This window comes from Oxyura jamaicensis, chromosome 2, assembly GCF_011077185.1.
Source record: "Oxyura jamaicensis isolate SHBP4307 breed ruddy duck chromosome 2, BPBGC_Ojam_1.0, whole genome shotgun sequence".
NCBI lineage: Eukaryota > Metazoa > Chordata > Aves > Anseriformes > Anatidae > Oxyura > Oxyura jamaicensis.
This window is the reverse complement of record NC_048894.1, coordinates 5,741,446-5,767,660: the sequence shown is the minus strand read 5'-3', so window position 1 is coordinate 5,767,660 and position 26,215 is coordinate 5,741,446. Positions and strand designations below refer to the sequence as shown.

General features: G+C 38.1%; 1 protein-coding gene across 4 annotated transcripts in view; it reads right to left on the bottom strand.

The window, feature by feature from the left end:
- Positions 1-10,865, bottom strand: part of LOC118161432 (sodium channel protein type 5 subunit alpha-like) — a 41,766-nt gene extending 30,901 nt beyond the window's left edge. For 3 of the 4 annotated variants that reach the window (XM_035316782.1, XM_035316784.1, XM_035316785.1), the window contains exons 1-3: positions 10,688-10,865; positions 2,934-3,235; positions 1,817-1,935 (exon numbers count right to left, since the gene is read on the bottom strand). In XM_035316782.1, coding sequence (XP_035172673.1) covers positions 1,817-1,935; positions 2,934-3,188 — 374 coding nt within the window. In that variant the 5' untranslated portion in view covers positions 3,189-3,235; positions 10,688-10,865. The remainder of the gene's footprint in view (positions 1-1,816; positions 1,936-2,933; positions 3,236-10,687) is intronic. The other variant, XM_035316783.1, reaches the window with a different exon arrangement.
- Between the last annotated feature and the right edge of the window lie 15,350 nt (positions 10,866-26,215).

The window sequence follows — 26,215 nt, the reverse complement described above, 5'->3', positions numbered from 1 at the left end:
TGCATATACATGTAGATTACAATACACTGCTGTTATTTATGTAATCTTAACTGCTGTACATGCTAGAGATCTGCTGCTCTACGCATTGCAGACTTGGTAAAATGATCCCTAACCACTGAGACAGACTGAGAGAAATGATGCATTTTAAATTTAATTTTACAGCAGAGGAATTTTTAAACAGAGACTGTCTGACTTGTTCAAGGTCTCAGGGAAAATTGGGATAGAGTTGAGAGTTTAGGCTGATATCACCTAAGCTCCAGTCTTCCTTTCACAAGGAAGATTGGTATGAGTTCATATGTATAAAACATATTTCACTGTTCTCTTTCTACTTCTTCTTCTCCTCTTCATGGCCTGTGACATTTGTGGAGTTTTATCTCCAAATAAACAGGGAACTTTTCAGTGCTGAAAGCAAGGTTTTGTAGGTAACAAATTTAATGTCTTGATCACTGCTGCAGTGTAAATGATAATAAAGTAGTCCTCATAAAACTCCAAAGTAAGTATATTTTTTAAAAATAAACTGAATATTTCACACAAGTTAAATAGCACCAGAGATCAAACCCTTGAAGCCCAAAACTGACTAAACTGGAGACCTGTACTCTTCTGAAGGGACAGTGCAAAGTCTGCCATGATTTTTGTGGGTGTCTCAAAGGATATTAGATGCTTAAGTTTAGACAACTCTTGGGGTTGTCCACGTGCTCTTTGGGACCCACTGACTCTAAGGTATGAATGGAAACTTGGGAATCTAGCTCACATGTTGATATTTGAGCTTAAGTGCCTGTTTATGGAGCTGAATCTCATGTCTTGTGTCATACCACACTTTTGGGCAACCCAGGAGGTAGATGTCCATGGGAAAGACATCTACCCATCATCAATCTGTTCTGTACTCCCACAAATTCTCCTGCCTTTAACTGCAGGCATCATCAAATATTGTCACAAACCCATGAGCTGGACCACAAGTGTTGAAATGCCAGCATTAGCCAACTTGCTGCCCAGGGAAACCCTCAGAGAGACATCACTCCTCCAGGGATGTCTGTGCCCTGCTACGGCGACAACTGCAGACTCATCCCAGTTAACCCAGTGCTGCTGAGAAGATGGCTGGAAACCTAACATGGTACAATGCAGAATGTGCTGGGCCTGATTCAGCCATGAGTGACAGCTTTTTTTGCCCTGGTCTCATTTCCAGGTACCAAAGTGGAGAACTATACTAGAGAGTTCCATCCCCTAAATGTATGACTTGGGATCTGTATTACCTTTTATTTCAAAGACAACAAACTTCCCTACAACAGCATCCCTGAAAAATTTAATTGTCATATACCAAAGATATATTTTTAAAATCTGATTTCCAAATGAAACAAAGTTTACATAATTGTTGTCTAAGTTTTCATGTGTGTGCCCATCTCATTGTGATCTGCTTCGGCATGGGGGTTAAATTTAATTCTCATGGTATGTATAAACAGAATATGAGATAAAGGATAGAGACCTTATTCATTTTCTCATTGAGAAAGGCTTCAACACAAGATACTGATTAGACATAATGTAATCAACATCAGAGAACATTCTTAAAACACAAAATAGCTAGAAAATCAGGCTTCAAAGCCTTCAGTACTCATGAAACTATTTATTACTAAATAGCACAAGAACATCAAACAGGAGTAATTTCTGAGGTAATCCATAATTAGAAGATGTCTGGAGTGAAGTAAAAGATATTCATTCAGTGCTGTAAGGTATAACAACACAGGATTACACAGGTCTTTGTAATAAAAATAAATAAATAAATAAATATAAGAAAGAGTGAATGAAGCCAAGAAAAGGATATGAATGTATTAAAATTTTAATTGCGGTTCTTCGGATTGGATGGAAAGGGCTGAGGATCCATAAGGCACGTGTAGCAGTAAACCTGAAGATTGTTTTCTGTTTATTTACCACTATGAAAATCTTAAAAATGAAAATAAAGCAACATGAAGTAAAAGTGTCAGGAAGTTGAGTAGAAAACACATTTTTGTATTACATCTAGTTCTATGAATGATGCACATGACTTTGATATTAACTTTAGTCTGCTTGCTTAAATGAGAAGACTCTTCATAATATTTTGCAATCCTTTTATCATAAATTGATATCTATTAACTATCAAAATGGAAAAAAAAGTCAGCATGAACTTCCCTTCTTAACTTTGATCCTTGTAAAGAGTTTTGCACGAAACTAATTTTGCTTATGACTATTCTCTTATTGGACCTCTCATAGAATCTCATTACACAGAGGTGGAAGGAAGACTTGCAGGTTTTTACATTATTTGCTAATATTGATAGTGATCTTCTACCTCTAAGACTGTAGAAATTAACTCAAGGTATTAAGCAATACTCAGGCAACAAACTTAATTTCCAGTGTATTAAATCCTGTTTTTCTGTTCGTTATTAAAAATCATATTCTTCTATCCTTCCTGACTAGAATATACAGCTTGAATAATTAGGTTTTATGTATCCATCAGCAAATGTCTTTAAAAAAAATTACACTTAGATGATCATTTATAGTAAATGTAAGCAGAGCACAACCATTGAGACAGAGGAAGACAGTTTCAAACTATAAAAATTAAGAAAATTTGCAAAATAATTATCATTTCTTGTAGATCTGACTCAAAACATCATTTTCTTACTTTATTCATTTTATGTTTGATGTTTCAATTCTGATTTGAATGCTAATGAAGTTTATATCATTTAATTCCTATAATCCAAAATTAAGCCTTTTTTTTTTTTTCTTTTAGAAGATTACAGCATGTCATTCAGCTGTGCTAGCTTTCTGCATTATTTCAACCTAGAAAGTGATCATAGTTTTTCCAAACAAATATAGCCAAGACTGTTTAAGAGATTGCTCACATAAACACTTCTTAGCAACGTAACAAAACAAATTAAGATCTAAACATTTTGCTTGGCTCTAACCTTGCGATCTTTGTAGTATGGGTCAAGATCTTCCAGTGGTTCCCCAATGAGCTCTGGAGGAGGATTTCCATACAGAGCCGGTAATTTCTGGAAAGCTTTTAAGTCAAGTTGAGGACGTGGTTTCTCCTCAGGTTTCTGGTCTATGGTATTTTTTTGACAATCCTTCTTGGCAGCAATTCTCTTTTCAATAGCAGCCAAAGATTCGCAAGTGAACTTATGGAAGTTGTTTGTACCAGAGAGTATGAACTCAGCCATTTTTCATTTTTTGCTTTCTGTCACTGATTCTGTCCAAACAGAAACAACTGAAAGGGAAATCAAAATTGGTAACTCCGGAAGAGATAAGTTATGAAAATCAAACATTTTGCCCATGCATGTCCAAAAACATAAATTTCTGAGCCACCTTCTTAAAATAAAAAAAATAGAGAATCAATACATTTTTCAATGAGATGTTTGTTCAGATTTTTACTTTTGATTTGTTTTTTTTTTTAATTATAAGTATCTTATAGAATGTAGGCAGAGCCCTGTAAGCTTAAGTAGGTATTTTACCACCTTATTTAAGATACATGCTAGCACAAATACTCTTGAGCTATAATTTGGACAAACCTAAGGTGCTGGTTTAATCTCAGAACTGGGATAGTAAAACTCACTGAACTGCAACACCATCAAATACATGGAAGCTGCTTCTGAGAAAGACCAAAGTTGAAAATAACTGTGCCAAAGTAAATATTCAGATGGGTAAGCCATCCTGGTGGAGTCATGGACAACAGCACAGGAACAAGCAGTGTACAAGTGTCAGAAGAAAGGCCTGCTGGGTGAAACATCATTGGAGATGGCAATATACCCTTAGCTTTGTCTGGAAGATCTTTTGTTCTGTAAACCCGTTCAGTGATGGATGCTGTGTGGGAAGAGGAGAGGAGAGAGGGAGAAGAAGAAGAGGAGAGGGAGAAGAAATGAGACATGGGGCTGGTTTGATTCTCTTTGGGTTCAACTGAGAGCTGGAAGACATTGTAGAAAGCCTCAAGTAGCAAGCCCATGAAGTCCACATACATTGACAGTGAAAAATTTGAAAATGGTACACACAGTAAGATGATCCAGGTCTGCATCCTTGTGCTAAAAGCTCTGTAAGGATATTTCTTTGATGTTTTTTCTTTGATTATGGCTTCTAGGAAAATACTATTGATTCAGTACACAGTTATGGAGCACCTGAGCAAAGGCATTCCTACTCACAGACTCTGAAGTGATCCTGTCTGTTCCAGCACTGGATCATTGCTGAGTCTACATGAAAGAATTTCAATTTGGAAGCAGCCAGGTCTTTCCATCCAGAAGCTGCCCCCATCACTTCAACATGGCCTTCAAAGTTGACTACATAACTAGCAGTCAGAGCTCATCTTGGAAAGTTTAGATAATGACCTGCCCGTGTACCCTTCCTTCCTACTCACTGTATGGGCCGTCCCCGGAAAACACCAGGTCTGAATCAAGAGGCTTTGTTACAGCAATAATAAGTAATTTTACCACTTGCGTGCTGCCTCCCTGTAACTTTCCCTCCACAGAAAAAAATTTCAGTTCTCCACGGATTTCAGTTGTCCTCATGCTGCTGAACTGTGCTACGAAAACAGCTGGAGGCCAGTGACAAACTAACTAGTGAGATGTCTTAATTCTTGCAGGCTGCCTACCTCTCTCATTTAAATAAGCATACAAAATGATAAATATGAACAGTAAAAACTGTTCCCAGCACAGAGTGGAAACATTTCTGGAAGTCAAAAAGGACATTCAGGGAAGAATATATTACTTGAAGATTTTCAAGACCAAACTGAATGTCTGGAATCTGCGTAACATTTTAACAAAAATGAGAACTATACGATTCACTCCCAAATTTCCAAGACTGGAACTAGGCAAAGTGGCGTTTGTTTTGTTGATACTCAGAGTAATTTAGATGCTGTGGTATTAGTTATGAGAGCTCTGAATGATGCATGAAATTACACAATTTCTGCGCAATACACTGAGGGAATACAATAATTGCTTTATTCTGCCTTGTGCCAAATCATCCACACATACCCATCCCTCCAAGCAGCACTTCCATAAAAGACTACCTGATTGCAAAAGTTCACCATTAAAATTCTGGGTTTGTTGCAAATTTATTTACAATTTTCTCTCCTTTCTTCCATGAAATCATCTTTCAAATGCCTGAAAAGAAACTGATTATCACACTGTTCTCCCCTAGGACTACAACAAAATCTAGGAAGCCAAGGTGCTGCTGATTAAAGCCCAGGATAGGGGCTATGAGAAAGCAAGAGGACAGGCAGAGTCTGTAGGGTCTTGACCAGAGCTGGAAATCAGGTAAGGGAGCCCCTTCCTGATACAGGTGGTTTTATAAATTGCTCCACAGGTGAACAACCATTAAGGAAAGGAAATGAAGTCTTTTGCTTGCTGTTTCACACATCAGCAGTAAAATTTCCACTGATAGCAGCCACAAGCTGTGGAGAAGGCTAAATTACACTTTTTGTTCACAGGCAATTATGAGCTACTCAGCCTACTGAATAAAAGCTAATCAATATTAAACATTGAGTGATCCCCCCAAAAGTGTTCCAGGTTCACTCAAGCTTCTTTAAAAATATACCCCAGATCCTTTCTATTGCTCCTTGTCTCATGGAGGATAGCATTCAAAGTATGGCTGAGGGTTTGTTTGTTTTGTTTTTGTGATCAAAGCTTGATTTAGCAATTTGACCCAAAGAGGTAAAAGGTGGAAATGCAAAGCTATTTTTGCTCATGAAACAAGTACCATTTTTTCTCAAGGCCTGTAACGTCTAAAAAATAGTGTAAAGTTTAATATGTCTTTAAAATGAAGATTTCTTAACCTTTGTCAGACCAGAGCATACTGAATGAAATCAAAATAGCTGAAGAACAAGAATGAAACCAAAGAAATAATTGATGATTTTTTCTTTCAGCTTTCAAAAATATTTTCTATGAAATATTTTTCAAATATCAAAATGTGTAGCTAGGTAGCTTTCTGAAGTTAGACTGCTTTCTACCAAGCACATTTTCCACTTTAGGAATATTCTTTTTGACAGCCTAGGATACAAGGTTATTGTCAAAGACTTTTTCTTTCCTTTTTTTTTGCAATTACAATCACCCCAATTCAATCCTCAGTTAATGAATAATGAATATTATTTTTTCTCAATTATTAGACTTCCTGAATTCACGAGCTATTATGGAAAGGTGTGAAAACACATTGGCATATCTTTCTTGGACTGAATAAGGAAAGATTTAACTAAGAGCAGGTCAAAGCTTCTGTAGAACTGTTCCACATTTTCCTCAAAAAAAAAAAAAAAAAAAAAAAGACAAAAAATTATATGTTATGAGGCAGATTATTTAATCAAACCAAACTGGCATTGGTTTAATGATCTTTAAAACATATATGAAAATAACTTTTGTACATTAACACGTAATTTTTTATCATATAATGATTCAGGTTGGAAGGGAGCACAGGAGGTCTCCAGTCTAACCTACTGTTCAAAGATGTGTCAGTCATGAGGTCAGGGCTTTATTGAAGCAAATCTCCAAGGATAGAGACTGCACAAGCTCTTTGAGCAACCTGTTTCAATTCTTGCCTGTCTTAATTCATTTAGACCACTTATTCTTTCAATTCATACTCTTTGTCTCTTGCCTTCCCCCATGCATCACAATAGTAATAAAAATAATGAACAAAGAAATAAAATATTGCATGGATTTGAAAGGTAAAAGAAAACCAACCAACCAACCAACCAAATCTATATCTCTATATGTGGAAAACAAATACTATATCTACTTCAACCCATTTAGTCTACCTATTTATAACAGCCTACAAGAAGCATGTGTCTGAATAACACCATCCATGTAGTTCCTTTGAGGTTGCCAAGGAAGATAACAGACAACATATTTCCTTGTTAATTTCCAACCTTTACATTATAACACCTTACCTGAACTAAACTGAGGCACCATCCTCTAAATATGACAGGTTCAACCCCAGTATTTTTTCCCTTCTGTAGACAACCTGGCTGAGAGCTCCAGCCTGCTGGGTCTCCCAGTATGGAGAAGTGTATGGCAGCAGCTGATCTAGCCATCCTATACTCTCACTGTCACCATGAAAGCTGAGGACACAGATCAGCTCATCATAAGTAAACATATAGTTTAAATCAGATGAACAACACTGAAAAATTCTCCTGATTCTTTTTGTTGCCTATAAAATTAGTGTGAGATAAATCCCACTCTTTCAATCTGGAATGTACACTTAACAGTTCCCAGCACTGGGGAATGAAGGTAGCAACCAGTGTGGAGATCCACAGAACAATTTATAAAGACCTGATAAAGGCTGTTAGCGTCCACCCAGATTGCCCCTTTGGGTGAAATTTGTCCCACCTCACTGAAAATATCTCAGAGCTAGACTGCTACATGTCCACTAGCTCTCTGATTGCCTGCTGAGACACCTAATTTTCACGTTTATTTCAGGATGAAATGAGTCACATCTAAGAGTGACGGTTGACTACCTGAGGTGTCTTGTGTGACATGAGGTTAATTCAACTTTTGCATCTGTTAGGCCTGCTCTTCTTGCTGCTTTAACTCATGGGCAAATGCTAAACTTCCAAAGATTAGTAATTATACAGTCATTGGTAGGACTGGGCAAACATCATTAGTCACCAGCAGACTGTGAACACATAAAAATTCCAGGATTGTCTTACATTACATTGTTTCCTTAATGACTACTTACAGGACCAGCCTTCCTAGCAATTGAAGCGTTAAGCCACATTTTCTTTTGCATATTAAGGTCGGACTAATTTTCAGCTACTTTGCTATCATAAATAATTTAAATCTGTGCAGGGATCACTTTTTGTAAGTGCTTGAGCTGTCAATTGACAAATTGTCAAATAGCCAGTTGCAAGCACTGAAGAAGCTGAGAAACTGGCAGCCACAGGAAGCTTGAGAGAAAAGAGTTGAAATGCCTTCAAAAACCATAGACTTCTCCACTGTTGTAGGAGTTAGGATGAACTAGACCTGATTAGGCCCAACCCCTGCCCCAGCAGAGCCCAGGCCAATGGCCAGGAGGCTTTTGGAGCTCTCCAAGGAGGAGACCTCACAGCCTCTGGGCAGCCTGGGTCAGGGCTCCACCACCTGTGGGCTGACTGGGGGCCAGAGGAACCTCCTGGGCTCCAGGCTGGGCCCACTGCCTCCTGTCCTGGCACTGGGCACCACTGAAAGGAGCCTGGCTCCATCCTCATTACACCCTCCCTTCAGGTGCTTACAGATGTGGATAAGGCCCCCCCAAGCCTCCTGCTCCCCAGGCCGAACAGTGCCAGCTCTCAGCCTCTTCTCATAGCAGAGGTGCTCCAAGCCCTTGATCATCTTGGTGGCCCCCCACTGGATTCTTTCCAGTGTATACATCACTCTGTGTGGCTTCAGCAGAGAGACCACAGAACAAGGGTGCACAAAATTACCCTCAAAATACTGGTAAGTAACTGGAAAATGTACATGGGCCATTTGTGAGGAGCTGGGGGTCAGCCTCTTCTCACAGGTAACTAATGATAAGACTAGAGGGAATGGTCTCAAGTTGCACCAGGGGAGGTTCAGGTTGGAAATGAGGAGACATTTCTTCTCAGAAAGAGCAGTCAGGCATTGGCACGGGTTGCCCAGGCAGGTGGTAGCGTCACCGTCCCTGGGGGTGTTCAAGGAGAGGTTGGACGTGGTGCTTAGGAACATGGTTTAGTGGTGTCATTGGTGGTAGGGGGATGGTTGGACCAGATGATCTTGAAGGTCATCAAGTATATTTCCCAGGTATTACTTCTTTGAATTTAAGAAATAGCCACATTATCTGTAGCTGTCTATCATTTCACCAAACTATACAGAGCATTTGAAATCATAAATGATGTCAAACAGTGTTTTACCAGATTTAGGGCCCTAAAGGCCATACTGTCAATGTGTCAGGGTTTGTTTGTTTGTTTGTTTTTGCCTAATGCAAGCAAGGTTTCAGATTTAGTTAATGTAATTAATAATTCTATAAACTTCTAGCTTGTATTAATATGATGTTATCACAACAAGACACAGAAAATCAATGAAATACACAGATAAGATTTTGGATTGGTACCATTAACAAAAAGTACTAAATGCACTAAAAGTATCATGAATTTGCCATTTTGTAGTTCTGAAGATTGGTTTCATCATGTAAATTTTGATATAGAAAGATCTCTTAGCAGCTGTATATTTGTTTGGAGGACAAAGCTTTGAATACAAAATAGGAGAAACTTTCCCAAGATCATAGCATAAGTAATGTATTCCATGAAATAAATAAATGTTAATAAAACATGGTAAGAAAATATTTAACATTTAGGTTTGCAAGACAATTTCCCAAGTATATAATCTAAATTTTAGTTTTGATTGCCACAAGTTTGGTGATTCCACACGTTCTATGAAATTTTCAAATTACATAGTCTTTTGTCTGTCAGAGTTTTCTACCTAGAAACACTTTTCTAAATAAATTGAAATGTATTTAATCAGAAGTCAGTTCTGAGCATCCTATTTGCCATTTAATAAGCAGTTCCCCACTTTTCATTATTAACTTCACCATTTGCACTTTTCATTCCACAGAAAGAAATCATGATTTCAAAGAAATTTTCTCAATTCATATGGAAAATAGTCTCAGGTTAAGTCAAATAATCACAAAGAAAATCAAAATGTAGTACTAAAGAATTATCAAAATTCAAAAACCATGGTGAGGGAGAAGTACCAGTACTGGTTCTGTTAGGTCTCTATACCAGTTATCTCCAGTTTATCAACCTTATCATCCTAATAAAACATCTTTGTATAAAATACAGATTTTATTCCACTTTAAGTCATTTAAGTTGCTGTTGCATCTGTGGTAAGATGAATTCATGTATGCCACTCCCAGCAGATAAAATATATTGCAGCTACTTCAAATGCAGACTTGAAACTTTTAATCTCTTCTGCTTCATAGAAGCAAAGAGACCGGTTTCTGACATTTCTGCAAGTTTCAGAAGGTTGTCTTCTCTTCTACTGCCACTTTCCCAGCAAACAGCCCAGTATGTACTCTCCCACTCAGTTTCATTCTTTACTTCCCCAACAATATTCACTTACTATCTGCCCCACAGTTTGTCTTGATAAAGGCATTCACCAAATACAATCCAAAACACCCCAAAAATAAAAGGAAATTTGATTAAGCTTTCAGTTATCAAAAAACATGTTAAACTACATCCATTTTTATTAAGTCTCAAAAAATAAATATTAGCCTGTAACAGAACAAGATTACCAAGTAGCATAAACATATGTAAAAGAAAGTACTGTTTTAAAAGTTAAGGTTATTGATTTTTTTCTGTCTCCGTTTTGAAAAAAAAATTATAAGAATCTGAACTTTGAATATGAAAAGTATATCTGCCATCCTTATGTGCGGAATTAAAAGGGGTGTATATGTCTATTCTCTCTTCCCTATGTTATTTTTGACCCTAGTTAACACTTTTCAACAAAATAACAGGTCACAAGCATAGGGAAAACTCCTGTGCGCACATATTGTACTGCAAGTAATAAACACTCACTTATTCCCACTTTCAATTTCTTTTACATACCACTCACATGCCAAAAAAAAAAAAAAAAAAAAATTGCTCAAGTTTCTTAATGTTTTTAGGCAAATAAAAGGTCAATGAATTCAATATAAGACCCTAGCACAAACCACCTCTTTTCTAAGACAAAATGCAGTAAACCACAGGACTTACATTCTTTTCTATCCTCTCTAAGTGAAGGTTCGAGGAATCACTTCTTTCTGTGAAACATATCTCAGCCCAGTTATCTCCCAAGAAAGTGCTGGTAAAACCTTCTCACTGCCTTTATCAACACTTCCCCTTTCTGCAAGCCCTCACCACTCTGGCAGTGCTTTTCCTTCAGGGTGTTATTTGTACGTGGGGGGTGCTGGGGGAGGGAAAGAAGGATGGGTCAGAGGCGTCTATTTAGCCATCAAAGCAACTGATGTGATTATACAAGGTCTCACGGGAAAGGCTGCAACCTTAGTAAGCAAAGCTGGGGAGGCTCCAAGCTGAGCATTTCTTTAAGATATTATTCCATCCCTGGATTTCTGAGTGTCTTTCAGAGGAAAGCAGGTCATTAGGAGTGAACCGAGCAAAGTGGATGGGAAACATGGGACTAACGTGTTTTTAAGTATCACAGTGAGAGCTATCTGCACCACAGCATATATATATGTATATATATATATTATAAAGCCATTGGCCTTTGTATTTTATTTGAATATTTCAGTTTCAGTTCCTCCTTTACCAGTGATTAGGAAAATAGATAATGCAGAATATGCAAATTATGCTAGATTGTTGTGAGTGAAGCTGAGTAGAAGGCAGGAAAACTGACAACAGTTCATCCTCTGTATCTATGTGTATATATACATATATCTGTGTGTGTATGCACATATATATAAATTGCCAGTGCTTATATATGATTTAGATTAGTAATATATATAATGATATATCCAAGGAGTAGGGGAGGAACACAGAACAGGTCACTCGCTCCTGAAACCTGCAACTCCTCCAGCGCTGCTCCAAGCCACTACTGGATAAGACAGGAGACTTCATCTTTGTGGCTCTCTGCACTACCAAAACATGGGACAAGTCTTGTTCTCTGGCCCTTATGCTAAATGGTACAATGCAACTTCTGTCCAACAAGCTAAATTTTCTCATCCTCCAAAAACAGGGAGGGAATCTCCCTGGGTTCCAAAGAGGAACCCAGGCAATTTTAGTGGGTCCTGCTTGTCCTGCAAAATAAACTGGTATTTCTTTTCTCTCTCTGGTACTCATTTCTCCATATGGTTTTGCTTAGGGACAGAGGGTGTGATCTTGGTAATAATCTGATCCAAAGGATCCTGACTGTTGTACTTCTCAATTAGCCAGACTGCTGGACTTTTTAAGGCAGAGGGGGTGACCTCTTTGCATGAAGAATTGCCTGTACAAGAAAAAAAAAAAAAAAAAAAGGTATCACTAAAGCGATAAGGTTGGTATATTAATTTTAGATTATACTTCTTCAAAGTGGCCCATGTGTGAAAAACAAGATAGTACCTCTACATCTGAGAGTGCTTTTGAAATGTGAATGTTGTCTTGACTCAAAAGATCTAGGTGCCAGATTCTTCCCTATATTAAATACAAGCAGGATCAATAAAACATTTTTTTTGTCCAATCTGTGCTTTGGTCTTGGCAGCTTTGGTTGAGGTGGAAGAAAAACTCTCCAAGAACAGTCTTGCAGTATAGTGAAACAAATGCTATTTTATTTTCTATTGAGCATGAGTTGGTTGTTTATCTTCTATCTTTACTGTGACCTTCTTTCAAATTATGTAGGAATGTGAGAAATGGGGGGAAAAGTCATGGTCAGACACACCAGGTTTCTGACCTTGATGTGTTGGTGGAACATTGCCATCTTTTGGCAAAAGTTTTTGTTTGTTTGTTTGGCTCTAAATTTAGTAAGAATGTTGTTGCAGGAACTCTGTTTTGGGTGCTTTGGGCAATGTACTGCACAGAAGGTTTAATTTCATGGGAAGAAGCACATATGTAATGACCAGGAAGACTATCCACAAGATAGGAGTTTTCATGTTAGATTGACACAGGTAAAAGATTTATTAACCCATCTGGCTTCGCAAATGTCATCACTATCACACTTGAAAATAAGATATATATATATATGTATAAATATGTATATATACATGTATATAAATATATATATATACACAATAAGTTCAGATCAGTCAGATGAATCTCAGACTTCATGACACAAATTCAGTTCATATTCCCTCTTGTTCCCTGCAACATATTTTTTTTTGTCATTGGTCTTTTATAGCTTTACAACCATCTGACGTTAATTTTATGAAGTGTGAGATGTTTGAGTCTTGGCTTAGGTAGTTGTGACGATGGGTGAAGCTCACCTCCTTTGTATAACCGTCTGCACCTTGCACTCTCTTATGGAAGGAAAGCTTTACCCTATTGGCTGTCTGAGAAAGCAGACGCCTCACATCGTCTGTGCTGTAGAGTGGCTTTCAGTCACAACTCAGTATGTAGCCTGCAAAAGAGGGAAAATGCAAGAAAAATGCATAAATGATAGATTGTAGTAGCTAAAAAAAATGCTCATTTATTGGAAGGAGAAAGGAGTTGCTGTTTTGGCTCCATCATCCATCCAGCTAGATATCTGCTGACTGTATCCCCACTGGCAAGGACGAGAGTTTAAACCCCAAGCTGATATACAAGCACCTAAATGTGACCATATGAAGGCACCTAAATGTGAATGTCTTTGTGAGCTGAGGGCTAACCCTGCAACTGCACCTTCCATGCCAACGTCCCACCTCCTTTAAATATGCGGGAAGAAAATACAGATTCCCTGCTGGACTTTTGTGAGTCACCTTTGTCAGTGACTTTTCCTTCCCCATCCAAAATTAAGTCCTCAATTCACCCACTGTGCTCGCAGCATGGCAGTTTGAGTCCCTTTCCTTCAGCAGTGAGAGAAGTGAAGAGCCTCCAGCCTCAGCAAATTCAAGCCCATGAGAGCAGCTGGAGGGGAATAAACCTCAAGCTAAAAAAAATTGCAAAAGGAAAAATGTAAATGCTGCTGTGACAAAATCTGAGCCTTGCTAGATGAAGAAGAGCCAGAATGCATTCCCCACTTACAAATTTGTATCTGTCTATAAAAATCAAGGTGCTTAGAGGGAAAATGTTAGAGGTATTTAAAAGGCTGAGCAATATTTGCATATGCTTATAATACTGAAATAGCTTAATTAAGTGGACAAATATTTTAGCGATATTAATAGATATTTGAACTTAAGAAAAATAATAAATTAATTTAACTTGCCTTTTAATAAACTTGTATTTTAATAATGAAGACAAGTGAAACATATTCATGTGATACATGAGCTGAACAGTCAGCTTAAAGTGAGATTGAAATTTCTCTTCCATTTTACCCTTCATCCAATAACTTTGGAGTACGGAATGGTTACTTAGAAATAGTACAAAATAATTTCATTTCTTCATTTTCCTTAATATAACAACCAGCTTCTTTCTGTATGTTTCCTGATGATCCTGTAATTGGCATGTGTGTACATACTTATCTGTTATGATAAATTATGCTATTTTATAGCAATTTAGGAAATAATGAATGGAAGGTAGATTGTGAAAAATTATATATCAGGTGCAGCAATCAGTCAGTATCTATCCTTTTTTTTTAATGTAGCTTTCATTGCTATAGTAACAGGGACACAATAATAAATACAATGGCAACTTTAATTGGGAGAAAGCAGATGACTTGCACAACTGTAAACATTTTTGCATATGTTTCTGGAATTTCACAACATCACCAGGTTTAGCAAAGATTAATTTCTGTTCTTTTCTGAGAAGTGAGATGTGATTTGGAAATGTTAACTATAAATTACTTTCACATTTCACTATCATCTTCTTTTAAGGACATGGCATCAGTTTTCATTTTGTTACTGATCATAGTTTATTATTTGATAAAGAGGTATCAATCAGAACTGCTTCAAACACACAATGTTGGAGAAAGGAGATGGAACCCAAATAGAAAGTGTTAATAACTACTGTGCAAAATAGACCACATCCTTCACTTGGGACAAGAAAATGTCCATGTTACGATACTTTCCTCCACTGTTCCTAGAAATATTGTATGTTAAATTTTTTTGACAGATTTCAGATATTCAATGTGGAATTACATAGCCATTAATCAAGAGCAACCTTAGATACTCTGAATAGCTTACCTGTAATTAAAATAATAAATAACTGTTCCTAGATTGCAAGCATTGTGATTTCTAATTCCAAGTAAGAAAAGAAAAATAATCAATTTTGCAGCTTCTGTGGAATACTTCAGTACAATAATTTTAGCTATTTTAGAATTGTTTAACTGATACGGTTTTACAGATAAATTAAGGGCCAAAACACCCATCTTCTGCTTTCTTCCTCCTATAAAGAAACCACCATGATGAGATTTGTGTTATAAAATTTCCATTTTGGGGGAAGTGTTGTTGATTTCATTCTCTCAGTATAATTCTGGTATGGAAAGTAGTGTCCAAATTGCATAAATGTTTATCAGTCCGGGAGCTACGTTCATCTGTGCAATGTTCCTGTGACTCCACACAACTAAAACCTTTTCAGCATTTTTTTATAACATGTCCAATGGAGACTGAGGGCTTCTGGTCAAGAGGGGAAACCCTCATAAATTGCTCTTTATGGGCTGAGTATTAACATCTGTGGGATTCGTAGCCTAGACTGAAACCAAGGAAATGATGCTGCAGAGAGCTTTTAGTGATTTATGATGGCTTTTTACTGCACAGAGATTAGAATAGCTTTTATAATATATTACATTGCTGCTTTATTTTAAAAGAATAGCTGAAGCCATTTTCTGATCCACATAATAGTGAAGTCTAAATGGTATAAAGTAGTTAATTGGCATCTTTGTCAAAATAAAGACCTAGTATAAAGGAATCTCATTTCCTTTTATCAGAGAATGAAATTAAAAAAAAAAAAATATCATGGTGATGTAAAATTCAGACTCTTTTGAATGGATAATTGGTATTACAGAGTAACAGGAAATTGCTTTCTTTGTAAGTATGTATTAAAATCATTCTGTTACATACAGTAATCTTCAGCTTTCTAAATGGTCCAATGCACATTTCAATCAGGAAAATTTGTTTATCATCTAGTGAAATGGAAAACTGTGGATTGCTCTTTTCTCTCTCCTCGGTGGTCTATCAAAATAGTACTAAGAGAATTAGGGTAGTGAAGTAAATCAAGTTAGAAAATGAATATTCCTAATAATATTTCATCAAGCAGCATTAAGTATATCTAGATTTTCCTAGATGTATCAGACACTGGATATTTAGTCTTTAAGAAACTTCTTATGTTATACTTCTATTTTTTTTCTGGTAAAGTAAAACCCAAAAAAATATTATCTGGTGTAAATCAGAAGCAACTGAGATCAAGATATTATGTTCTTCAATGTAGTTCCAGTCTGGTAAGAATTACCTACAGCCTTCAGGAGCAGACAATTTTAAAGACCTGAACACTGAGAACAAGTGGATAAGCTAATTAATACATAATAAGATGATTGACTAAAGCGTCTGTTTGGCTGAGTATGGTGATTTAGAGACTGTATTATTCATCAGATTGGAATAGCTGAAAAAAATGACTGTCAAACACTGTTGGGAAAATGAGGTCCTCTTCTGTGACCTTTCGCAGCTGTGCAAAATAGTTGTAACAGAAGATCTAAACTGAGAAATCCCCTGCAGCTCCTTATGCTAGCTCCGCAATTTCAGTTACATTCGTTTGTTCCAAATCCACAGAGGATCTTGCTGCTTCCTACTGTCTTCAAGTGTTTTCTGCAGGAATTTACCTTTTTTTTTTTTTTCCTTTGTAATCATGCTAACTTAATTCTGCATCTATCACATGTTTCTGTGAGGTCTTTCTTCAGTATCTCTGCCTCCTATTTTGTTTTTGCCAGATGATGACCTTGCTGGGCTCTCATAATCGGTGGTAGAAGAGAACTGAGCATACTTTTTTTTTCTTTCTCTTTATTTTTTTTTTTTTTACCCAATTTTTGTACATTTTCCTTTGACCTTATACTTCTAATGGAACAGGAGAGCACGAGAAGAGGCAAGGCATCAATTCACTACTGCAAAGCTTCCTAACTTTGTGTCTCTAGGCTGCTGAAGAGCCCTAATTTAATGGTAGGATTTTTCTGAGCGGGCTTGTTATTTTCCAATTAAACACTAAGGAGAAAAAAAAAAAAAAAAAATCTGTCTCTCTTCACTGTTCCTGCCACTTGAGTCAGGTTATTTGCATAGCTCTACCAATCATACCAAAAATAAGTTATTAACCTACAGGATGATGTGAGATTATGTCACACAATGAAGCTCTGTGTATAACTTCAGCTTTAGCATTTATTTTGGCAGCATGACTATCTATCTTCTGCTGTACACCATTGCTCTTAGCTCCATAGGGTATGGTTGAACACCAGACCAGAACTGTGCACTTACTGGATCTAAAAGCTGTCCTTTTCATTTTGCAGTTGGGTTGTTTTCATATTGAGATTTGTTTCCCAGCCTCCTGCACTATATGGCTGTACAACCAAAGCAGTAGCTGAGCTGAGGGGACACTCCAAAGAATGAAAATGCAGAATCACAGAGTGGTTTGGGTTGGCAGGGACCCCAAAGCCCACCCAGTGCCACCCCCTGCCATGGGCAGGGATCCCTCCCACCAGCCCAGGCTGCCCCCAGCCCCATCCAGCCTGGCCTTGGGCACTGCCAGGGATGGGGCAGCCACAGCTCCTCTGGGCAGCCTGGGACAGGGCCTCACCACCGTCACTGGGAAGAATTTCCTCCTAATATCCGATCTAACCCTACCCTCTTTCAGTTCAAAGCTATTCCCCCTTGTCCTATCCCTACACCCCCTGACCAAGAGTCCCTCCCCAGCTCCCTGCAGCCCCCTTTAGGCCCTGGCAGGCCGCTGTGAGGTCTCCCCGGAGCCTTCTCCTCTCCAGGCTGAACAACCCCAACTCCCTCAGTCTGGCTCCACAGCAGAGGTCCTCCAGCCTCGGAGCATCCTCGTGGCCTCCTCTGAACCCTCTTTTCACTTTTCTGTCAGTCATCCATGAAATAGGTCTCTTCCTCTCCCTGACTGCTGAATATGCTGCTCCAAGTACTAACCCTTTTTACGCAAAGCACAGCATTTCCTGTGGAGGCCAGGCCTGCCAGTTTTACTTGAGCAATGCTCGTTCCAAGTGAGAGGTCTGAGACCTCTGGCTGAGGGCCCGTAGACCTGTTCTTTGATGTGGTTCACCATTAAATCTGGGAACAGCAGTAGAAACGATCTGGGGAAGGAAGAGCAGCTTTGTACCCAAGGAGGCACGTTAATCATAGGATAACTATATGGGCGTTTACAAATTGAGAAATACTCGTGTTCTTTGAGCCAAAAAGTAATTTCATTTTATGATATTAAAAAAGAATTAATTACCTTTTAAAATACTTGGGAATGCTTTATTTCATTAAATTATTTTTTAAAGTTACACTCATTGGAAATTAAGATCTCTTAAATATCATGTATCAAGAACTTTCTTCACAGAATAACAGGAAATGACTAATACTAATATACAGTGAGACCATTTGGTCATTTACACAAAGGAATCTTCCTCCAGCTCTTTAATGGACTAATGCATGCTGAATTGTAATGGGGCTAATTTGCTCAACACCTACTTAAGGAAAAGACTCTGGGGTGCCTCCTTTTTCCCTTCTCTTGGGTCTGACAAAGCAATATATTGCCTACATGAAAGCATCTGTGACACTTTGATAGATACAGTGAGCTGCAGCCAATGCATAATTGGACTCTGCTAAGAGAAATGTCTGAAATTGCCTTTCAGAAAACATGCTTTAAAGGTCTATCAAATTCAACAAACAGAATAGAAAATATCTAGGATTTGTTTCAACATTCATCTCACCCTCATCTTTTAAAGCTAAAACTAGATATTTGAATTTGTGGAAACAGGAACATGTGAGTGGAAGGTCAAAAGGACCCTTCCTGCTATAGAAAAGTGTTATGTTCTAAGCACCTGCACTTGTCAGCCACAGCTGCTTTTGTATCAAAATCACATAAAGGCCAGAGGTAGCAATAATCTGAAATAACATTAATGTCTCACCTGTTAGTCATCCTAATATTTCTGGTGACATGTGAGCTTCATTATCCTCTTAGAGGGAAAATTCAGGCAATCTGTTTACTAGAATTGGTGCTTGCTGTAATATTAACAATTCACGAGCATATTTGCACATGTAAATGCATATTTTTTTCCGAGGTAAATTAAATGTCTTGTAACCACAGTTTTTTGCTATTTTATAAGCACTTTTCTTATTTACTTACAATAATACAAACATTTTATAGATACCAGACATAAAACATACACAGGACAAGATTTTTAGATGGTGATTTAATTCTCATGTTTTAACAATAACATTTTTATCATGCAGTTGCTTGCAAAACATCTAAAGAAGGTGAAAAGGAAAGAAGGGCTTGTATTTATCTACTAGTGCCATGCAGCATCTCATTCAGTTACTGAAACTGGACTGTTTTTCTTTTTTTTTTTCGTAAGAGGAGTTGACTTTTAACATAGGGGGTCTTTTCTTTGCAAACAGAATCATCAAGTCATAATACCTGAACTGGTCCATTGGGTAAGGATTGCTTTTTAAGGAAGCAAAAATCTGACATTGTTCACACATTAAAAAAAAAAAAAAAAAAAAAAAAAAAAAAAAAAACCAAAGCAACCAATGCTTTGTTTACAAGGAAAGCACCTCGTTTGTGAGCAGTTTGGCCCATATGCCTCTTTGACTTAAAAATCCAGCAAAAACAAAAAGGATAGTGTTACTAGCTGGGTTTTATTTCATCCCCAAATCTTCAGACTACTGGGCTTTACAGGAATGTCCAAGCAGTGCGCTTGGAACAGTGGCACTAGTAGGAGAGTCTTTATTTATTATTGGGGATACAGATACCACGTATCATTCAAATGCTAAGTGTTTGGGAAGGGCAGATCTAAGATTTCTGGGAATCCATTTCTCTTCTGAGAGGTTGAGGCCAGTCAAAGACTTTTCTCTCTACTGTAGTAAAGGACTTGGGAATTCAACAATTCAACTTTGCATTTTGTAGTACTGGCAATGGCACCAAGCCAGCAGCATTGTAAAGCCAGTAAATATCTTTGTTCTTCAACACCATAGAAAGGTGGAATAAGAGAAGAGCCTTACAAAGGATGGAGTGACATTTGGTAATGTAGAATTATAGAATCACAGAATGGTTTGGGTTGGCAGAGATCTCAAAGTCCATGCAGTTCCAACCCCCCTGTCACGGGCAGGGACCCCTCCCACCAGCCCAGGCTGCTCCAACCCCCATCCAGCCTGGCCCTGGGCACTGCCAGGTAAGAGGAAGGAATGCTTCCACGTAGAGGAGCAGGTTTACTGAATCATCTTCAGAAAGCCAAAGTGTCTTGTGAAGTAATGGCTTGCTAGTCCACAGACATTTATAGTACCCCTCTGGTTAAATCTATGAAATATGCTGGATTTGAACAAAGCTGGATTTGAACTGTGGCATTTCCCAGTAAGAAGTGACTCACTGGACAGTGTGCTCTCTTGAGGCGTGAGTGGGACAGTGATGAGACACTTGGAAATTAAATCTTGTGCCAGTCAAGTCCACTGTTTTGATCTTTACTACAGCAAGATGTAGCATTCAAATCTACTAATCACCATCACGAAACCAGGAAATACAGAGTTAGATCTCAGTTTACTTATATATTATTCATGGCATGCTATAAAACATTATGAAGTTAATTTATTTGCACTGCAATTAAAATACCTGCTTCTGTATACATAGATAAACATACAAAATTTATAACTTTAAATGAAGATGGTTGTTGTAATTGTCTCTGTAACCATTAAGGTGAGCAAATAGGTTCTAAAATATTTTTTCTTTCTTTCTTTCATAATTGACCTATCTTTAACAAACAGAAAAGCTTTTTCTAAATGTTTGTTTGTTTATTTTCGTGACTTTGGATAATTGTAGAAAGAAAAACAGCCATGCCAGGGTGCCAGAATCTTTTCAGATATTCTATGCATGTACAGTGTGGTATTTAATACCAAATTTACATATCTGAAGATATTTGGTGCTATACAGGATTTTTGACTTAGCAGACTGATACAAAATATAATGAAATGACATTTCAAATGTAAGTCACATGTAGAAAAATATAGCAATTGTAACACACAGTTCAATTACAGTACCAAGGTGATGCCCATTACCACTCTATAATATCATCACTGTGATGATGCTGGGCACTGGGAAGGAATAAATGAGTTGAAATCAGCTCAAGCCCATCACTTTCATTCAAACTCTTTTGCTAGTTCTTACATTTTTATACTCTGTTGGGCTGAGCCACATATACTTTTGTGTTGAGATAAAGTCAGCTTTCTTTGCAACATTTGTGATCAGCAACACCCTGCATTATTCCTCAGCCTTCATGCCACATTGCCCTTCCCCATCTCTTTTTAGCCTTCTTCTATTATAGGGGTATCTTAGTCAGCCACACAGGAAGAAAATACCCTGGACTGACTATGGAGCAAATGTAGAAAACGGAGTGGGTGATACCAACTTAAGAAGCAACATGATTCTTTCTTTGAAGCCAAGTATATATATCAGTGTCAACATGAACATGATGAAACAATATGGCATAAAGAAAAAAAATAACACTAATTTTTCATTAAAAAAAATAATAATAATAATTTGAGATGATTAGAGCTGAAGAAGAACATCATTTTAAGCATTTAAACACAAGCCAGTCTCAGGCTGAAACTCCAAGCTGTAAAGTGATCGAAACAAACAGTGCAAACATACTTGCAGAAATAGTATTCTCAAATAAATACCAACTGCTCATGTGTGCAGCAGAATTAACAAAACCTAGTTTTTCCTATGGCTTTGTAGCTTGTTGGTGGGTTCCCAGGTGTATAAGAAAGTGCAACTTCCACTGATTTTATCCATGCTTTTACATTAAAGTTCTCTCTTTCCTATATGGATTTTTTGGGGTGTTTGCCACCTTAATGACTGGCTGTTTATTAAAGGATGAAGCCCCTGCTTAGGCGACAGCAGGAGACCTTAACTATAACCCATTATATTTGATTTTCTCACAACCACAGTCATTTAGTTACATAGACAAAACAATTTATAAGAGGAAGCTGAGAATATGATCAGTAAGGTGGACATAATGGACTCAGGCACAAGTTTTATATTGAATGGGATGTCAACGAGCCTGAGAAATGAGCAATGGGCCCTGCAAACATATAGGGAGGAACAGAATGCCATTTTCTGAAGATGCTGTAGTGGGGTCCTGATGCTGCTATTTGGACTGAAATTTACTGATGTTCCATTGAAAAGAGGAAGAAAAATTCTCTAGATGTCGTCCAGAAGTGGGGGAAAGCAGCAGCTGGAAGTGCTTGGGGCAGTTTTTGTTTACAGGCATTGAGGAATCTGTCCTCGAACACTGATCCTTGGTTCCAACAATTGCAAGCTTCACTAGCAGCAACAGCAAGACAGATATCAAATGAAGAACAAAGGGATGACTTTCTGTTATATTTGCCTCATTATGTCTGTTTATTACAGTAACTGATTCTTCCAGCTAGAGTAGTGGTATGAAATCTTTGCTGATAAACTCTTCAGAGAATGCTAAGACTGGTAGTGTAGTAGGACCACTACTAAAATTCTATCTCTGGTTTAGTCTCTTAATTAAAAAAAAAAAAAAAAAAAGTGACCAAAAGAAAACTAGCATAAAAGTTTATTTTTCTTGTGAGCACTTTAATAGATCTTTGGGGACAAATTCTACACAATGTTTGGACAGGAGAGTAGGACAGCTGTTGTGGTTAGTCTAACCTATGAATCCTCTAACCTTTGAATGTTCCTACTTACGCCAATCCCCCTGGATCCTGGAGAGAAGAGGAAACTGCATTGCCCTCAGTTTGCCCAAACCACTTGTAGTTCTGCATTAAAGTAATGATTATTATCAAAATCAGCTTGGCACACCTTGCCTTAGCTCCATGGAACCATGAAGCAGACAACTGCAACAGATGTGCCCAAACAGCTATATTTTCCTGAGGCGTTGCCAAAACATCTCTATTGTTCTTTCAAAAGTCCCTGCAGATCAATAAAACCACTTACTAAGTTGATGCCTTCACATATTTTCTTTGGAATTGGCAGAGCAAAGAGCCTAAACTTTTGCCATGGCATTCAGCTCTGAAACCACTCAATATCTTTATCCAAATATTTATAATGGATGGGATTACTGAAGAAACTCTCAGAAAGAAATCTGTTGTAGGAGTTTCAGAGAACTCTTATTATTTTGGATCCCAGAGGTGGATGAAGAAGAAATCTCCTGTTAATTTGCTGTCTTTAATTTGTCACCCTATCATAAAGAGAACCCAGAATTGCATACCCCAAACCACACTGATTTGTATTGACTCAGATCCCTGTATGATATAAATGATATAAATGTCTGTTGAATCAGGAGGATAAGTCTTGTGTGCCCATACCATTAAAGTTTGAAAAGCATGTGGCTACTGTCATGGAGTCATAGAGCAAGCTGAAATTCATTCAACCCAACCGAAGGCAGATCCAGATGGAAAGACAGATACAACTTGGAACTTAGATCAGGTTGCTCAGGATCCTCTCTGGTCAATTTCTGATTTTCTCCAAGGACAGAAATCCTACAACACTTCTGGGTGATCTGTTCCAGTCTTTATCCACCCACACTGTGGATTTTTTTTTTTTTTTCTAACATCTTACCAGCTCTTCCCTTGTTGTAATTTGTACTTCCTGACTCTATCACTGTGTACCCCTGAAAGACTCTAACTTTTCTATAACTACCCATTGGGTAGCTGAAGTCAGAACTAAGACCTATCATTTCACCTCTTCCTAAGACTAAACAAACCAGTCTTTCAGCTTTTCTTTATAAGCCACATTTTTCACCATCTTGTTGGTCCTCCACTGGACTTAGTCCAGTATGTCTCTTCGTTGACGAACCCTCCGAAAGTACTTCAGCTGCATTAATTTGTACTAGACGTGGAATTTGATTTCTAATAATTTTTGACTAGTTCATGGTAGCAGAGCAATGGAAAGTTGTCTTCCAATTTGTCAAATTTGAGATAAACTGAGGGCGTACATGCCTGTCTAAAGAAAAACTTCAGATATTGTACTGATATGTTGAGAATCAGGAAGCAATTTTCCTTCTGTTCAAAGTAACAGATAACAAACTACCCCCTGGAGGATCCACTGGTGCAGGACGACAGACGTGTTCAGGAGGCAGTACATCACAGTGATCAAGATCTATCAATCTGTCGTGCAAAAAACAAAACACAGTCAGCAAACAAGTACCTACCAAGAATCGTGGCTGACTTGAGAGCCCAGGAAAAAAAAAAATAAAATAAAATAACAACAACAACAAAAAAAAAACTATTAAATTATTATCCAAGTTACTGACAATTAATTTAATACTTCATGATGAAGTGTACAAATTTGTCATCTGTTTCACTTGACAGGCCATATTCTAAAGTGTAGTAAATGCTGCCATCTAATGGTACCTCATTGTTGAACAAAATCTGACAGCTCATTGCATTTCACACCAAACAGAATAGTTTGGCCTCAAAAGCATCACTATGCACCGCCTGCACAAAAGCAAGCATCCCAAGCACAACGACCAAGTCCTTCTGCATTGTACTGCCCAGTGCTCTTGACGCTGAGTACAAATTCATGAGTCATCTCTCAACTTTTTTTTTCTAAATGTAAACTCTTCTGGAAGTAATAAAGCTAGTTCAAACCATACTATATCTAAACCCACTAACTCTTAGCTTTGACATGCCTTTATTTGTCCTACAAATAGCTTAGACTTGATTATCTGACATATTTTAATAGTGTTTAGTACAGGAAATGACAGTGAAAATTGAGTAATTACTTTCTGTTCCTGCTATAGTTGTCCTAAGACTGCTAAATCTCTTCTGATTCCCTGTAACAAGTAAAACATTTGCACTTATCTTGTCCTAATAGGTAGCTATTTTTGGAAAGTTATATTACTGTGGTTCTACCCTCTAAAATAGATCACGTGTTGTAATAAACTGAAACTGAAGGATAAGATACATCTTACAAAAGAAACAAAACTACATATGCATCTGAACTTTTTATTAAATAACCTAAAGTAGTCCTACTTCATTAGTAGTTCTGAGATAACTATATCAGTTCACCTACCAACCTGAACTGCAAAAAAAAAGTAATTATCAATATATGCTCATACATAAATGCGTGTTGATTTTTTTTTCAGAGCCAATGAAATACATATTTTTGCTAACTTAAAAAAAACATTGTCTTTTAACAATACCATGAAGTCTTTTGCAGACTACTAAGTAATACGTGACATTTGGATGAAGTATAATGGTGAAATTTTATGTGCAGTAATTCTTAAAATTTGATTGAAACAAAATCCTTTGATTTTTGCAACCATTATTATCACAGTTCTCCTACAGTGAATCACAGGATCATAGAAAAATCAAGGTTGGAAAAGACCTTCAAGATCATCTGGTCCAACCATCCCCCTACCAGCAATGTCACCCACTAAACCATGTCCCCAGGCACCACATCCAACCTTTCCTTGAACACCCCCAGGGATGGTGACACCACCACTTCCCTGGGCAACCTGTCCCAATGCCTGACCACTCCTTCTGAGAAGAAATGTCTCCTAATTGTTTTAATTGTTGAAGGGTAGTGCTCTTTGTTCAATTCTTTGTTTTAATTGTTGAAGAGCAGGGGCATGACTGTTTCCATTTTTCTACTCACCAGGGACATCACCCAAATGCCAGGACTTTTCAACTGTGATGGAGAGAGGCTTGGCAACTCCATCAGCCAGTTCCCTTAGGACCCTGGGATTCATGCCATCAGGTCCCACAGACTTGTACCTGTTTAGATTCATCCGGTGGTGTCGAACCTGCTCTTCACTTACAGCGGGTGGGACTTTGATCCCCCAGCCTCCATCTACAGGTTCAGGGAAATAAAAGACTTGGGAAGCTTGCCTACCAGTGCAGACGGAGGCAAAGAAGTTGCTGAGTACCTCAGCCTTCTCCATGTCTGTTGTTACCAATTACTCAGATGTAGAAACTCGCTCCTAATAAAAGAAATTAGCCACCTATAATCACTTACACACTACTACTTTCACCCCTCAGTCTATTTTCACAAGTGTTAAAGGTGCATGGTGGCCCTCGGGGACTCCTCCTGTCACCCCAGCGCAGCAGCCCGAAGGGAGCTGTGCCCTCTCTTGTGCTGTTCCTCAAGGCTCTGTGCAGAAGGGATGCCATCTCTCGCACAAGGGCTGGGGGATGGGAAAGAAGCACTCACACAACCACTGAGCACTGGCAAGAGTTGTTTATGGCCAGGACATCTTGCTGGCAAGCCTGCAGGATGTCCGTGAGATCTGGGGGCTCCAAGCTAATGCTTGGGATGGGGCCTGAGCAATGAGTAGGGAGCTGGCCGGGCACTGCTGTGCTGCAGTTTGTGCTTCCTGATGGCATAGGGTGAAGACGTGCCAGGGCAGTCCCAGGTCCGTTCTGGCTGCGGTGGATCCACTTCCATTGCCTCCTCTGTATCTTCTGGTGGATCCAGCTCCATGGGCTCCACAGTGTTGGGCAGGAGGATGAGCCA